The 16796-nt window shown below is 41.9% G+C and overlaps 1 protein-coding gene across 1 annotated transcript; it reads right to left on the bottom strand.

Moving 5' to 3' along the window:
• Nucleotides 1-1498: 1498 nt before the first annotated feature.
• LOC147193572 (enkurin-like) lies at nucleotides 1499-4410 on the bottom strand. The gene is made up of 5 exons (XM_086131424.1): nucleotides 4346-4410; nucleotides 3801-3907; nucleotides 3496-3716; nucleotides 3227-3373; nucleotides 1499-1660 (listed from the first exon to the last, which is right to left on the bottom strand). Exons 1-5 carry the CDS (start codon nucleotides 4408-4410, stop codon nucleotides 1499-1501), a joined length of 702 nt encoding a protein of 233 aa, XP_085987550.1.
• Nucleotides 4411-16796: the final 12386 nt, after the last annotated feature.

Genomic DNA, 16796 nt, shown 5'->3' with positions numbered 1-16796 from the left:
CTTACTATATGGCCATCCGTTTCTTCGGTTAAAAACCCCTTACTATATTGATAGAGAAATCTACGAACAAAATTGTATCATGTTTAAAGTTTTGGTTAATTTGGGCATGTCTGGACATGCTCAGCGCAGAGGTGTCGGCCGTTTGGGCGGAGGGCCTTTTCTTGAGTAATCACGTCAAAGCAAGGGGGGCGAAGGCTAGATTCAATCACAGAGTGGGAATAAACAAATTGGGAACAAAGAGTTGTTGAATACCAAAAGACAGTTTGGGAACAGCTGATGCACCCAGGTGGACATTTGTCATCAGCAAAGTCTGTGACTTCGGGTAGATCAGATCACTACCGAGGGGCCGGACCGGGGGGCGCGGTATGCAAATCTCTGGGGCAGTGTCTTTCTTGTATTTTGCAATAAAAGTTCGAACCGGCGGAGAGGGAGCCGAGTGTGTATCATCGGAGCAACTAACCGTCGTTCGCTCTCAGAGATCCGCTCCCGCCGATATTGAAGACAATTTTCCTGTGTGCCGAGTCATTTCTTTAACTTTGTCCGAGAAAATCTCTGACATACTGTATATACATGGTCGTATTTTTTCGGTTTAAAAAAACATACCATACATGGTAGGTTTTTCAGTTAAAAACGCCTTACTACACATGGCCGTTTTTTAGGGGCTCAAAACACCTTACTATACATGGTTGTTTTTTCTGTGCTAAAAACGCCTTACTCCACATCAATGCCATTTGACTTTTGTGGCTATGGCAAGCCCACCAAAATCACCAATTTGACCAAATGTTCGCATAGCCTTTGCAACCAAAATAGCTATGTAAGCCATTACAAACCAAATTTCTCCCAATTGAATTTTTTTTCCAAAATTGATCTCATTTGGAAGCTGGCAAAGTTGTAGAGTGTAAAACAATTGAGAAATTCACTGCCATTTTACTGCAGTGCCAATGGGAGTCCACCAAATACACCAACTTGACCAAAACTTAGTACTGTATAGCCTCTACAGCCAAAATGGCGACAGAGGACTTTTCAAACCAACTTTATTCCAATTTTTTGCCAATCGAATTTTTCAAAATGGATGTCACTGGAAAGTTGGGTATGGGTAGAGTATGAAACGGGTCAAAAAGTCAGCGTCATTTCACTTTTATATCAATGGGATACCACCAAAATCAACAACTTGACCCAAAGTGGATGCAACCCCTGCGTTGGGAATACCAATATTGCACATCTATTTTCTGATCCGCTTATCCTCACGAGGGTCGCGGGGCATGCTTGAGCCTTTCCCTGCTGTCTTCCGGCAGTAGGCAGGGTCCACAAACAACCATCCACGCTTACACTCACATCTAGGGACAATTTAGAGTGTTCCAGTAATCTGCCATTCCATGGTTTTGGAATGTGGGAGGAAACCGGAGTACCCGAAGAAAACCCACACAGGCACAGAAAGAGAAAAAAAATCTAGCATGCACATGCTCATTTTGGTGAAGACATGGGGCAGGCTCCTGCACTACTTGTTGAAAACCAATGTTTCAAGGAGTTCAATGTCAGACTCCAGCTGTTGCATCTCCCCCTCCAGTCGCGTCTTACGGTTCTTCAACATCGGTGTGTCTATGACAAATGGGAGGCGCTGGTAGGACGTGTTCAGCTTTCCAAGTTTCTTCTTCAGGTCCTAAGATTGTGGAGAAAAAAAAGTATTACTGCTGAACAGAGCAACAAAAAAAATGTTTAAAATGTCAAACAAAATGTGGGACTTCAAACCGCCATCATCATGGACAATGACCACAAATCTTGTGAGATATCAACTCAGTGAGCATCTTCTAAAACGATAATTCAACAAGCGTCTTTTGTTTTTTTCCATGTGATTTTGTGATACTGTCCACACACGAACACCCATGATGACAAAGGATGGCACAAAACTGACTATCACGAAACCAACAATAACTCATTTCGTCTGGGGGGGGGGGGGGGGGTTCGCAAAATCCAACACACTCAAAATTGTAATATTATTGTACAATGTTAGTCCTGCATATTTCAAAATCCGCAAGACCTGAAGCCTATGACTCATGATGTAGAACAGGGTAATCTAAGACACCTAACCCCACTCAGACATTCAAATTCAAAGCAATTTTCAGGTTACTGTTTCTTAACTGATTATTTTTGGACATTTTTTTTGTTTGGTTACTAAAAACAAATAAACAACAATAATGCAATGTCCCATATCATTATCATATTTTGCAACAGTATGTTCTATGGGCAGCCATTAGTCTAAACACCATATTCTTAATTAATATTGCATTCGTGGAATAAGAACTAAGCAGAGAAATAACACATTTTTATCCATCTAAGACAGGGGTCGCCAACACACGGCTCCAGAGCCGCATGCGGCTCTTTGGCGACATCTAGTGGCTCCCTGGAACTTTATAAAAAATGTTTGAAAATGGAAAAAGCTTTTGATAGTCGGCTAATATAGCTCAAATAGATAGATACATGTTTCAGCTCCGAAAAAGGACAGCTATGGTGTTGGTTTTTTAAAATGTACACTTTTATGCTTTTAACAGTCTCGACAAACGCAGACACGTCAGCGTCCGACTCCGTGCCTTCTCTCTTCTCGTTCAACTCGAGGCGTTCAAAGACAGCCTCCGAAAAACGGAAATTAATGATCACTTCACTGACACTAAGAAAAGTGAAAATAATGCACCAAAACAAAAAATCAAGCGAGGATATCACAAAATAAATTCTATGGGGGCGTTTGTGAACACACAACAAAGGAATGAGTAACAAACAATTCTGAGACAGTCCAGTCTCCTACATACATACAGCATGTATTCATTCATTCATTCATCTTCCGAACCGCTTCATTCTCACTAGGGTCGCGGGGGTGCTGGACCCTATCCCAGCCGTCTTCGGGCAGTAGGCGGGGGACACCCCGAACTGTTAGCCAGCCAATCGCAGTAGAGCATGTATGTGTTCCTTCATTGTAAGTTTTATAGAAGGCTTTTATTTTTTTGCGACTCCAGACATACAGTATTTGTTTTTTGTTATTTTTGTCCTATATGGCTCTTTCAACATTTTGGGTTGCCGACCCCTGATCTAAGAGGATTGACATTTTGTACTGTACTGCCAACTGCTGTCGACTGATATTTACATCACAATGCACATGGGCTGGCTTTGCAAACATCATGTAAAAGAAAATGCTTGAAAAATCTGGCATTTTACATCTATTGTGATCAATTACCTCAATGATTTCACGACACTCCTCCTCTGTCAGGTTTTCGATTTCCGGCTCCTCTGGTTTCGTCACCTCAGTCATACTTTTCTCCTCCAGAGACTTTGGGTGCTTTCCTTTGCGCCGCAGTAGATATGCGGGTATCTCACCATAATCCTTCAATATAAAAAAGCCCCAACATCACGTTTCTAAAAAGTAGATTTTCAATCAGAGCCCTATCCTAAACATGATTCTAATATATTTTTGCGTGCTGGTAAATGTTCTCTATATGAAAATACCTTTTTCCTGATGTACACAGGCACAAGTCCGGAGAGTTTATTATGAAACTCCTTGTGCCCCTTGTTGGTGTCAACAATACAAAGAGGCGGCTTGGGCACCTTTGTCGAAGCTGTAAACATCCTTTTTGCCGGGAGGCCAGCGGGGAGCAGAAAAGACCCCGCTGACACCAGTGGCTTCTTTGAGGCGCTGGTACAAAACACATTCCTGACATGTGATTTGACTGGAAAAAATAACGTAGGTGAGAAAAGAACAATCAACACTCAAAAGATGCATCACAATTCAATGGTGTCTTGTTAAGACTCACTATCGGGCAACTTTGATTCAAGTGAGAACTTCGTCAGGTAGTTTGCTGGATGCTGCAGCTCAATTATTGTTGTCGTTACGTTATTTTGCCTTGAGCTGGACACATACCTGAAAAAAAATAGCACAAAAAATAACCCGTAAGCATTTAATAAAAGGAGTTAGTTTCATTCTCGAAGCGTTGCTATTAAAACTGGCACTGTAATCTATTTATTCGATATTTCTTATTATTCAAACACACAAACAAAATACATTAAAAATATGCCAAATAAGCTTCAAACTGTCAAGAAAGCCACCTGTGTGCCCAACCAAATGTATACATGTAAACACGCTATCACTCCAATTGGTCAACAATGTCATCAGTATACAAAAAGTACTTTGGAAAAAAAATGGTGACCAAATAAAATTAAGTCTATTTAATTCACAATTTTTTTTTTCAGTGTAGGTAATGTACAACATTTTGGGTGATTAAAATAAATACCAAAAAACAGCCAGGAATATCCAGTCGTTTTTTTTCTCCCCTCGGTGAAATAAGTGTGCGCACGTTACCTCTTTGGTTTCTCCATGACAACATTATTTTGAATGAAATTATGAATTGTGTCCTGTGGGTACATTTCCCCAATGCAACTCAAACGGGATGACTCCAATAAGCATGCACTCATGCAAGCTTGCTGGTTCCGATCCAAACACCTTTGAGCAACGAAGGCTGGGGGGGGAGGAGAAAAAAACGTCCCCATGTAATGTTGTGTAACGAATCTGACAATTGACGATGCCGTGTTGTGTCTGTGTATTAAGGCGAGCCGCGCTGTACGCGTCCCAAGCCAGCTTCGTCCGACCGCATGACGTCGTCGTTTTTCTCTGTGTATTAAGGGTGCGAGTTGAAATCCTAATGTCCCTCGATCGTTAATAGGTAAAAAAAAAAAAAGAAAGAAAAAAAGAAACGACTTCAATTTAATTCCAATAAGTTTAATTGCTGCGTGAGAAAAATATCCATTTACCCCGGAGTCTCTGCTGCGAATTATTTTGAACTGTGGTAAAACTGTTATGTGTCAAACTCATTTTATTTAAGTTAGTCTTACTCTGTTGAAATGTGCTTCAATGCCGTTTTAATTAATTCTTCAATTTTGCCAGCACTACAAATTAAAACGGTGAATGTACGTAAATGCACCTATTGCACATACGTTTGTTTTCTTCGTGAAACACGCAGCAGCATAGTCATGATAAATATATGTATTAAATACACTTCTGGGCTATAAATATTAAATAATGACATGAAAAACAGTAAGTTCGACGATGGCGGTCTGACTTAGCGATATGTTCTTCGTGTATAGTTTTACATCACATAGTTCACGCCGCTTGTAAACCGTAAACAAACCTCGTAAACCGAGGACCGATTTTATACTTATTATTCTTCCCTGTAATATGGTGGTGGGGGCATAATAAGTCGCGATAATACGATTTTGATGAGAAAGTAAGTCATCCGGACTCATTGGGCGTCTTCCTGATTTATTTGATCTGTTTAGTCGGACTGCAATAATTCAAATTTGACACTAGGTAGCGCCAAATCCAAAGCTAAAAGAATCGCCGTTTTTCTGAATGGAAAGTAACGTCGCCTGCTTTATGTCTCCCGCGTATCATGGCTCGAAGTCAATCTGTTCAACTTTTAGTATGCATTAAAAATTCAAGTGTTTAAAATTTGACTTTTTTCTGCCTGCAATGGGCAGTATGGTGGTGTAGAGTGGGTCTGCCCCACGGTTCTGAGGTTTGGGCTTTCCAATTCGGATTCAGATGTTCCTGTCTTTGGGGGTTGCATGTCCTCCCTCGTGCTCCAAATACGTGCACGTGTGAATGGGAAATTGACTGTTAATGTGTGCCTTGAATGGCTGATGACACGTCACCGGTAGATTTGTAGGTCTACCGGTTTAATAAACACTTTTGAAATAATACATTTGCTCATATTAATATGGAATAATAACCATCGATGTGAAGACGCAATAATATCAACAATGATTGAACAAGATGAAAAATGAAAATAGAGAAAGGTATATAAATATCCATTATGAATACAAGAGAAAATTGACACAAGAGTGTCAGGGTGTGGAAGTATATAATCCCGATACAAACCAAAAGTTGTAAAAATATCACGGTTAAGGGTAAAGTATGAGCCTTAATGGAGACTTCTTTCTTCTTACTTTTTGCTTTTCTGATTGATATAAAAATGATTTATTAGATACAATCACATAACGGGGTAGGACTAGATAAGTTTTTTACTTCTTCCTACTCCCTTGAACATAATAACTGTGTTGAATGAAGATTGATTTCTTTCTTTTTACTTTTTTTATCTACCTTATTTTCTGTCAAATTATTACTGTATATATGTTTTATGTTCAATAAACAAACAAACAAACAAAAAGTGACTTTCAGCTTTTCCCTGTCGGGGGTTGCTGTAAATATCTATTTGCAACAATTGATATAAATTAAATATTTTATATAAATCCGCGAACGTGTTTACTTTTTCAAATGTTCGCGCTTGGACCAATCCCAGGAAATCACAATGTCCCATCACCGGTGAGCAATATTTCAAAGGGGACTATCAATGTGGTCCCTGTAGGGGGCCTCCCTACCAATCGGCGGAAGTCATTTTAATTGTAAAATGTCATTCGTTGCGTTTCTGTTGATAGTGCATGACAATAAACCTCTTGAAACCGACCTAATTGAATAGCGAGGTTCACAGTCGGCCTCTTACTGTACTTTCTGAGTTTGTGCTTACTTTACTTGGACATTAAAGTCTGACAGTTTTGTTTGCGATTCCCTCCTTGAAGAATTTGTTTCCCCTGCTAAATCAACATCATGACGTTCTAATATAATCCAGAGTGTTTTATATGAATATTGGGAAAACCGTCGTAAACACAAAGATAATCAAAGCCGCCGAGTGAAACATTTTAGTAAGCTCAAGTCAGGCTTTCTGGGACTGGATGGGGGAATTAAATTTATAGGGCTTCTAAATCAGGTTTGTGTTTCACACAGGGACAATCTCATCTAAACAATTCATGCGACTGACATCTTGCTGACATGAATGCAAGGTTAATGGTCACTTCTCTTTTCATTTCCTGTGCTAAGAGACTTTCAAGTCAGTTTCCCACCAATTCATTTCAAATGAGCCAAAATTAAAAAAATAAAAACTATTTTGGGTGCTTTTAATTAGATTCCCTTGTGTTCAACATACACAGCAATGCTTGGTGCGTCACTCTTGGAATCTCTTCAGGAATGAATGCTTGCAAATTGAATTGAGAAATCGTGGCGACAGATTGTCAAATTTAGGGACAAGAACCACTTCATGTTTCTATACGTTTGATTTTCACTTTAGCAGACAATGCGGATTACTTTTGTTATGGAAGTTAATTTGATCACAACAAGCATGCTAGTTTTAGACAAAAAAAGGGCTATCCTTGTAATTTGTGTTGAACAACTGGCTGCTTTGAGTAATTAAATGACGATAAAGTCACCACATTAGGAACATCTTTAATGTCCTTCCATTCATCCGTGTCCAGCTTTTACTGCTCGTCCTCATGAGGAGCCCTCTGTATCTGGCTTTGGGTGAACCGCAGAGTACACACAAGGGTCATTCTAGAATTGGACGACATGTTGCCATCTGACAACCCCACACGAGTTTTCTAATAAGCCATGCATAAGGTCCAGAAACATAGTATAGCTTGTATTATTGAAACATGTCGGTTCATCACAGATTGATTTTAAATCGGCATTATATTCTACTCTGAAGGTGAATGTCAACCATGCACCACTCCCAAACCTTCTTACCCATCTCGAGGAAGAGGAAAAAAGTGAGCAACATGACTCAGCATGAATGACATCATCAAGCTGACCATAGCTAGTACTAAACAGTCTTCTATTTTTCACATTTATAAAAAAAAAAAAAAGTTTTTAGCCATCATGGAGTTTGGCACTCAAAGCAGTGCAAACCAGTTACTCATAAGAAAAAAAAAGATTCAGCCTCGAACCTCAGAACTGGAAGCAGACTTGCTCTATCCATTATTTGACTGCGTTGCAGCAAGAGCTGTTTCCTCCAAATTAACCATGTAGTAAGTATGTCAATGCAAACAACAACCAAAATAATAAATAATTTTTTACTGAGCAGTCTCAATGTCAGTCAAAAATTATCTTTTGTTATATAAGTTAATTAAATTGTTCCGGTGATGATTCTAATTCTATAATTCATGAGGCAAGTTGTTTTGTCTGGGTGGAATAAGTTAAAGCTCTACTGTGTCGAGATTTCAAGAGAGATATTGTTTGTCATAAAGGAGATAAAAAGGATTAGAGTCCCCCCACAAAAAAAACTGAATGCAAAGTTCCAGGAAAAGCAAAACTCCAAAAGTTAAAATAACTATCCACAGGAAAGTGACTCAAATGAATCGGGCCATATGACTACTAATAAGACACAGGGAACTGATGAGTGAACAAAACCTGGGGACTAACTCACACTTCCAGTGTGACAAAACAAAAGACAGCTGGGAAGATGCCAAGAAAAAAAAACGTTTACAGGCGTGCACAACTCCACAATGAGCTCGGAGGAGGAGGAGAGAAACAGGAAGACATGCACAAGTAAAAACTCCCAATTCGTTTTTTTCACTGTAGAACAAAAATTGGTGCTGGTCTAGGGTGTTCAGAGTCTGAACTTCAGACAGACTGGAACTGATGAAATGAGGCATAAACAGCCAAAGGCAGAAAAATGGAGAGGAAAGAGGCCAACAAAGTCGGGATCAAAGATTTTTTGTGGGTACACTTCTGAGCTCACCAACTGGAGGAACCCCCCCCCCCCCCCCACAATAATTAGTTACTTTTGCCTATGGTGATCTGCAAAAAGGCTCTAGTTCACCCGTGAACCAAATGATGACATGCGACAGAAAATAGGTGGTTGGATGAAGGTGTTGAGTGCATGTCATGCCCTTAGCACAACAGCAGCAATAGCTAGCGCTAATTTTTGCTAACTTCATGGACCGTTAGACAATTTGTTTTCAAATATTGATTATTGTGTATATTTTCCAGGCAAGGTTATAATAATTTGCTTTAAAAAACACTTCACAGATGCTCGGTATATTTAAAAAACTTGAAGACCTGCGACGGGTGCTGGTTCATAGACAGATAATATTCCACAACCCACTGGTAGCACAACAACAAAATGCACTCTGAAATGGAGTTGCAGCACAACAACAAACAGGCAAACAAAAGGGGGAGGAGCCTTGTCGTCTGGGACAGAAGGATGAGGTGAGTACCGGAGATAAATAAAACGACAAGGCAGAAAGGACAGAGGCAGGCCTAGTCTTGGATGGGAGGTCATTCCGAAGAAGTGCTGAAAAGTTGCATGAGGGCGCTAGTACAATCGCCGAAAAAGCAAGTGAGCAGGAGAGCCTTAAAAAGTGTCCGAGTGCTGATTTGAAATAGCTTTGTGAGCAGCGTGGCTAATGAGGTGCTTGTGGCTGACAGGCAGAGTGGGAGAGGTGAAAACAATGGCGACAGATTGTGAAAGACATCCGAACCGCTCGGCGCCAATTATTCATGAACAAACAAAATCACAAACTTGGCGGTGACGTTTTTTTTTTCTGCAAACGCACTTTATATAGTGTGCGTTTTTCACCATCTATTTTCATAAGACAAGGACCACCAAGTGGCTGCTCTTGAATCATCGCTTCCGCTTAAATGTGTTCCAAAAGGATCGAGCAGTGAGAAACACTACGGTGAGCTTTTCCGCCAGCAGCCACTTTTAAATGTCAAACGCAATGAAAGCATCCCAGTCACATTCTCACCCGTTTGGAAAATAAGCCCATCATTGAGAGCGTCGTTGGCAGTTAACCTCATGAGGTGTCTAATATTAGCTGGCATTAGATTAGGCTCCGAGTTGAACATTATAAATGGCTGTGTAAATGTGTTACGAGGGCAGGAATGCAGGAAATGGTTTGTCATTTCAGGTCAGTCTTTTCTTATCAACACAGGCATTATTGCGTATCTATTGTGGCGTTAACTCTTCAAACTTCTTTACACTCATTATGTCACCCCCCCCCCCCCCCCCACACACACAAAAAAAAGCATACACATATTTCCCTCTTGTGTATTGAGCAGTGTCAGAAACCGTTCGGGTATAGCCACATTGGGGAGACGAGGGGGATGCAATATTATGACAGATTGATTGTGTGGGCGCATGCACGGCTGAGTGGAAGACATTTCGGAAGTCCCGCTGTGCCCCACTGCCAACGCGTTTCTCTGCCAAGACGCAGACTGTGATCAAGAGCCTGCTTTCGTCTCAAGCGCTCCACATTTCATCCCGCTTTGCTTGTTTTGACAGCGGATATTCACGTTGAATCGAGTCACATTTTGTGTAACCCTAACATTCGACAAAACTGAACAAAAGAAAGATGGACCCAATATCTTTTGATCCATTCAGACTGATATGTTCTTGAAATAAGTTGTAATATGTCTGACATTAATTTGTCATCAGAGCCCAAGGATATCGGAATCGTGCAAATGACTACGGTTTTGGTCTCATTGCGACTTTTATGTCTCTAATGAGAGCAGCAACGCCGTAATTGATCTCTTGTATCGTTTTAATAACAGCTGAGTACAAGCGGCTGCGAGAGGCCACAATGAAAAAGACGCATGATAGTACGACATCAAGGAGAGAGCTGCAGACGGAACCTCGATCGATTTCAACTCCAATACCAATTCCTGCCCTTGTCCAAACATCACAGCAGAAGGCAGCGTCGGGTTCGAAAAACCCTGTATTGGAACGACTTGAAGGCTTGGTCACACACGCTATAGAATAAAAGGTAAAAGATTAAGAATATTTTTTGATTACATGCAGGCCACCGAATCAACAAAATCCCCTTGCCTTTGCTCATGTCCTGTTTGCTGAAGGCATTTTCAGAAAATCTTGTCCGATGAGCACTACTTGAATAGACATACAATGGCACCTTTACTTACGAACGTCTCTTCATACGAAATTTTCAAGTTACGAAACGCCTGAACAGGAAAATATTGCCTCTCGTTACGAAAGAAATTTCAAGAAACGAAAGGTAAAAATACATTATGGGCTGCTACTCGTCGCCCCGAGTTTCCTGAACGCAACAAACTCATAGCTGCTCCGCCATTGGCTATTACCGAGCATCTTCCTGGCATCCCATTGGCTAAGAGAGACCTCTGTCGTATGTGTGTCGATAGATCTGTGTCTATGCAGCATCGCCATCATTCACCCCTCGGGCCATGAAGTGTTGCGATAGTTTTATGTAAATGTGAGTCACCCAGAAAAAGTTCACCAGTCGGGCGATCGCTCACTATGCTGATGTTTGCCTTGGGCGTTTTCGAAGGATTGTTAAAAGCGACAAAAGCAAACATCCTTGGATCAGTTCTTTACAAATCGCCAGGCAAAAAACACTTCTGAGAGAGACTTAAGAGGGCAAAAAAAGAGGACGCAGTTCAAAGTTAAATGGATATTTTTATTCTTTACCCTATTCTTTGTTTTTTACATTATGCACAACTCTCGTGTATTGCGCAATAATCTAATTGTAACGTGTATTTGTTACCATACATATATTGATGCATTTTTTATGCTTTAGAAAACATGTCTGACTTTTGGAGGACTTGGAACGGATTAGGGCATTTCCATGAAAAACGCGTCTCTATTTAGAAAATTTTCTAGTTAAGAAATTTCTTCCAGAACCAATTAATTTTGTAAGTAGAGGTACCACTGTAAATGAATGACAATGCAAATACTTCTCAAGAGTGGCTGATTGCAACTAGTTTTGCTCCGATTCAAAATCAAAACCGTGGGTGAACGTCATTGCAATGTTGCAAATGTAACGGCCAATCCCCCAAAAATAAAACACCATATCACATGATCCCTGATGACAAAATTACAATTTTGTAAGATCCAACCAGCTGCCACCAAGTCATTCTAATACAGTATAAACACTGCATGAAAATACATTCAATCTAAAGCAATATATCTTGATGATGGTGCTTGCACGGTACAGGGTATAGCAGAGGCATCTGCAGATACACATAAACTTCCAGAGATGGGTCCCCCTCCCTCCCCCCAAAACAATTCGAGAGACATGATAATGGCTTTCAGCAGAGACATCAAAACAAGGCCTTTTTCATCCTCCCCGACTGCCTGAAGCAAGAACATTCACAGTAATTGGAGGTGGGTAATGTCTACCAATTTGTTCTCACAGTGGTGTAGTGAAAATGTGTAAGAGGGGGGTGGGGGGGAGGGGGGTGCTAAGCCTGAGGACGAGATAGAATTCAGGCTAACGGCATTCCTCATATTTTCCCCTTTCTGTCCTCATGTGGAAATGCAGGCGCTGAATAATTCATTGCCCGTGGGAGGTGAATAATGAATACGTGCGAACAATTAATCCATGCATGCCGATGAGATGGAGAAGATGAGGGCTTCCCCTGCTCAGTGTTCTCTCACCTGCACGTCTTGCCAAAAAGAAAAAAAAAGACAAAGCAACACATTAAAAGGCTCCGCTAGATAAACTAAAATAGCTCACTTTCATTTCGCGGGGCTTGTTTTATCCATACGGTGGGCTACATCTCCAACACACTACACCCACGTGCTTGTGTGGCCCCTTGCAAAGCACTCTGACCATCAGAGTTTGAAGTGAAAAGGAGAATCGGCTTCAAAGAGGTGAATAATGCATCAGGGAAGCATCGTGCGGAGTCGTGTCTACTAGCTGGGGTTTCCTCTGCAGGGTGTGACAGTGCATTTGAGGTTTACCTCCCTCGTAGTGTGTGTGTATGAGTGCGCGGGGTTCTCAGTCTGACGTTACAAATATGTACAGGTACATCTACACTATGCATGTGCGGTTATTTTCTTTTCTTTTTTTGCAGCGCTTACAGTGTTAAAAGTCTTCCCACGCAATGCCCTCTGCTATGCACGCCGATTCTAAATATACACCTCACATGCATGTACAGAAGCAACAAACCCTCAGGCAAGACAAAAGAGCTGGCTGCACATTTGCTGATTGAAATAACGTACGTAGGAAGGTCATCATCATTAATGCATCATTAAAAACACCAGGGAGCAGTTTGTGTCCTGTCAGGTCTTTATATTCTCGTGCTCGAGTGTGTGTCAGAGCACATAAAATATTACAGAACAGAGGATGTCCCCGGTAGAAGTCTTAATTGGTTCTTATGAAAGTCAGAGCTCCCACTTTATTGACTGACTCGAGGCACTTTTTTCAGCAGGTGCCGCAGCGATGATTGACACGACACATCGTGAAGTAATACTGAGGTGTAAATCTTTTGAACCTGCAATGCAGGTCACATATTGACTGAAGGCGAAAGAGGGGCTGGAAGAAATGGATACAGGCTCACTATAAAAGGACCCTTTGTGGCCAAAAGCACCACCTTTTTTTCAACTCAGGACAACTGATAGAAAACACAGTTGATAGTTCTCTTCGACAACGTTACTTATCTGCCCACTCATCGACAGACTCACATTTCGTCACCTTATTGTGTATTGATATTGAGGATTGTAATTTGAAGTGCCACGCGACTCGTATTGAGCAGTTTTTCCTATATTTACTGACTTACGAACCAAAGTGGTAGAAAATTGTCAGCATGACACAGTGAGTTCGTCTTCCGCATGACCGGGATCGGGTTGCGGGGGTAGCAACTGTAGCATGGAAACTGAAACTCCTCTCCCTACACTTCCGGGGTGATCCCGAGGTGTTCCTTGGCCAGCCTAGTGACTCTTGCAGCGTTGGGACATCCTCTGACGTTCGTCTTAGTAGAACGAGCTGCTATATGTTTCACTAGGGTGGGTGTCCAGCGGGCATCTGAATCAGATGCCCATGCCACCTCAGAACCAAATAATCAAATAATAGATAATCAATCAAAAGCAGAAACACAATAGGCTGCCAAACCGAACGCCCTCGATGCCTTGGCTGTGTCAAAAATTCTGTCCAGAGATGTCATGGACAGAATCTGTGACAAATGACAGCAGAGTCCAACCCTCACTGGAAACATAGCTACCTTACGACTGGCAATGTCGACCAAACTCTGACATGTCTAAACACCCCATATTAATTAATGGGTCTGCTACCCCATACTCTCAGATCACCCTCCACTGGATTCGCAGAGGGACACGGTGGAATGTCTTCTCGAATTCCACAAAGTAGACTAGTTGGGGCAAACTCCCAAGGTCCACTGTTCCACGGCCAGGATGAAAATCACGCTGCTTCTCCCGGATCTGAGATTCAACTTCCTGATGGAGCTTCCTTCTCCAGAACCCCCAAATAGACCTTACTAGGGCGGCTTAGGAGTGTGATCCATCGTAGTTGGTCTACCAATCCACAGGCACTTTCTCTGAAGTCCATACGATGTTGTAAAGACGTTTCAACCAAGATAGCAGCCCACCATCCAGAACCTTGATAAACTACAGGGGAAACGTATTCACGGACGTGGCCCGATCATCAAATAACTTCTTAACCACTTTGGTGACTTCAACCACAAGATTTTGCTTCCTCAAAGGAAGGCATATCGATGGAATTGAGGAGGTCCTCATCCTGAGACGCTGGACCAGAAATGACCTCCAAGCCATCCGGAAGCCATTTTGCATGGCCTCACCAAACTCCTCCCACAGCTGAGTTTTTGCCTCAGCAACCACCAAAACTGTCTTGTCTGCCGGTACCCATCAGCTGCCTATGGAGGCTTACTGGCTAAAAAGGGCCAACAGGACTCCTTCAGGAGCTTGACAGCATCCCTCATCGCCGGTCTCCACCGACAGGTTCCGCAATTGCTGCCATGAGAAGCATCAACCCCTTTATGGCCACAGCTCCGGTCGGCTTCCTAAATAATGGAGGCACGGAACATGGGTCACTTGGACTCAATGACCCCCGGTTCATTTATTTTTCAATACATTTCTAATAGGTGTTAAGAACATCCACTATAATAACTATACTTTGGTCCTTATTATTTATAACAATGGTAACAAGATACGGCACAGTGCCTGTTTCACCAACAAGGAAGTAAATACTGTAACTGAGACAGCAATAAGTTACTAGGAATGCACTCCTGTGCAAGCAGGCGAACCCAAAAGCAAATAGTGGCAGAAGCATGTGACAACTGAAGAACCATTAAAGACATTATCCCTCACTCAAAACGCAACATGGTGTGTGGTTGTACTCGCGATGGCCAAACGCAGCACACAAAACACAGAATATCTCCCACTACAACCCAGACGGCATCTGCTTCAGAGCATCCACACCGCAGCAAAATACAAACAAGATGAAAAGAATAGTACGGTGGTGCCTTGAGGTACAAGTGACCTGACTTGTGAGTTCATATATTCTTTATACTCTGCAAAGAATGGCTAATATTATTGCTGTAGTGAGTGGCTGAGAGAGGAGCTGATTCTCCATTATGACACATCCGCATGTCTGTCTTCTATAAAGTATATTACAACATAGTTCTTTTCTGGTATTTAATTATTTTTATTTATTTTTTCCTTGTGGGAATGGCATTTTCATAAAACAACAACGACATACTGTAGTTTCTCTCAATACCCCGACTAAAAAGGACAGGAATGTTGCAATGTCACCAAATGCCCGTTCATCCATTTATTGTTCCGATTATCCTGTTCAGGGTTGTCATGAGCTGAAGCCTTTCCCGGTGATTTTGGTGAGAGGCAGATTACACCCCGGGATTGGTCAGCAGTCAACTACAGGTCACATAGAGAAAAGGGGAGACAACCATTCTCATTCAGTTTACACCTATGGACAATTTACAGTCTTCAATTAATTTAACAGGCATGATATTGGAATGTGGAAGGAAGCCGGCATGCCGGGAAGAAATCCACACAAGAACGCAGGAAACTCCACACAGGAAGGCCGGTGCCAAGATTCAAATCCAAGACCTCTTGACTTGGGGGGGCAGACATGCGAACCTCTGTGCCTACCAAAATGTCTTCTTTTTTTTTTTTTTTTAATGAAATGAGGCTGGCTGGCGACCAGTTGAAGGTGTAGTCTGCCTGTTGCTCAAAGTCGGGGCTGTGATACGCCCAAGGTCTCCGTGACCCAGAACAGGATGAAAGGATGGAGAATGGATAGATGCGGTCACACTGATATGGTCACTATTGTTTGGCCTTGTACTGGTTGTCAATCTCATGTGTTTAATTGCTAAAATGCTCAACGCTGATTGATTATTATGATGAAAAACACACAGAAATATGACTGCAATTAACTTCGAGAACACAAATTATGACAAACGTGAGAATTGTGCCTGGCCTAAAGTGACAACATGAAGGAAAACTGAGCAGATGGATGATGGATGTTACTTGGTTTGGTTGTTCGTTATGAGTAATTTCAATGCTGGATTTTCTTTTTTTTTGGAGCTGTTCATCAGGGTGAGGACAGACTGTTCCGATTGCTTCAGTTTTAACCGACGGGCGGTCTGTTCTCCTGGTGTGGGTCAGCGCCTTGGGGGTCTTCAGCTGACAAAATAAACCAGTGTTCCCAATGTCCACGTCCGCAAAGCTGGCCGACAAGTCTCTCCGATCGCATTCCCCAATGTAACCTCATTACAACCGGGGAGAAGACAATGAGATAAATCTGAAAAGTTTCCCCACCGCTGTGTCATTGGACCTATTTATATTGTCCCTGACTTTCTCCTGTGATCTCGCCTGTGACTCAAGTGCTTCACAAGCAGGAAGAGGAAGCGACATGTTGGATTGTGTGCAGGAGTCACTTGTACACTTATCAGAAGACCTCCTAACTACTTCTCTCCAGATGACACAATACGTCAGACACAAACACGGAGGATGTGTGCAGATTTATTAAATTTTTTTTTTGTGGTCATTGTGCTGTTAGGAGCACCCGCGTTACGAACACACCCAAATTCTTTTGCCGGGAAAACAGGGCACATGGCACATATCAGACTTTAATTTACCGGTAAGTCTAAATAGACGTCATAAGCGACAGTAGAA

The sequence above is a fragment of the Hippocampus guttulatus genome, chromosome 15, assembly GCF_054856545.1.
Source record: "Hippocampus guttulatus isolate MCC_2025c chromosome 15, RoL_Hgut_1.0, whole genome shotgun sequence".
NCBI classification, from domain to species: Eukaryota; Metazoa; Chordata; class Actinopteri; order Syngnathiformes; family Syngnathidae; genus Hippocampus; species Hippocampus guttulatus.
This window is presented reverse-complemented; position numbering and strand designations above follow the sequence as displayed.

Excerpts from the sequence above, each read along its gene's own strand:
- LOC147193572 (XM_086131424.1), bottom strand. The coding sequence starts at position 4,410 with ATGTACCCACAGGACACAATTCATAATTTCATTCAAAATAATGTTGTC. Across the intron at positions 3,908-4,345 it reads GTCATGGAGAAACCAAAGAG|GTATGTGTCCAGCTCAAGGC; the intron begins GTAACGTGCGCA and ends ATTTTTTTTCAG. Across the intron at positions 3,374-3,495 it reads CTGTGTACATCAGGAAAAAG|GATTATGGTGAGATACCCGC; the intron begins GTATTTTCATAT and ends TTTATATTGAAG.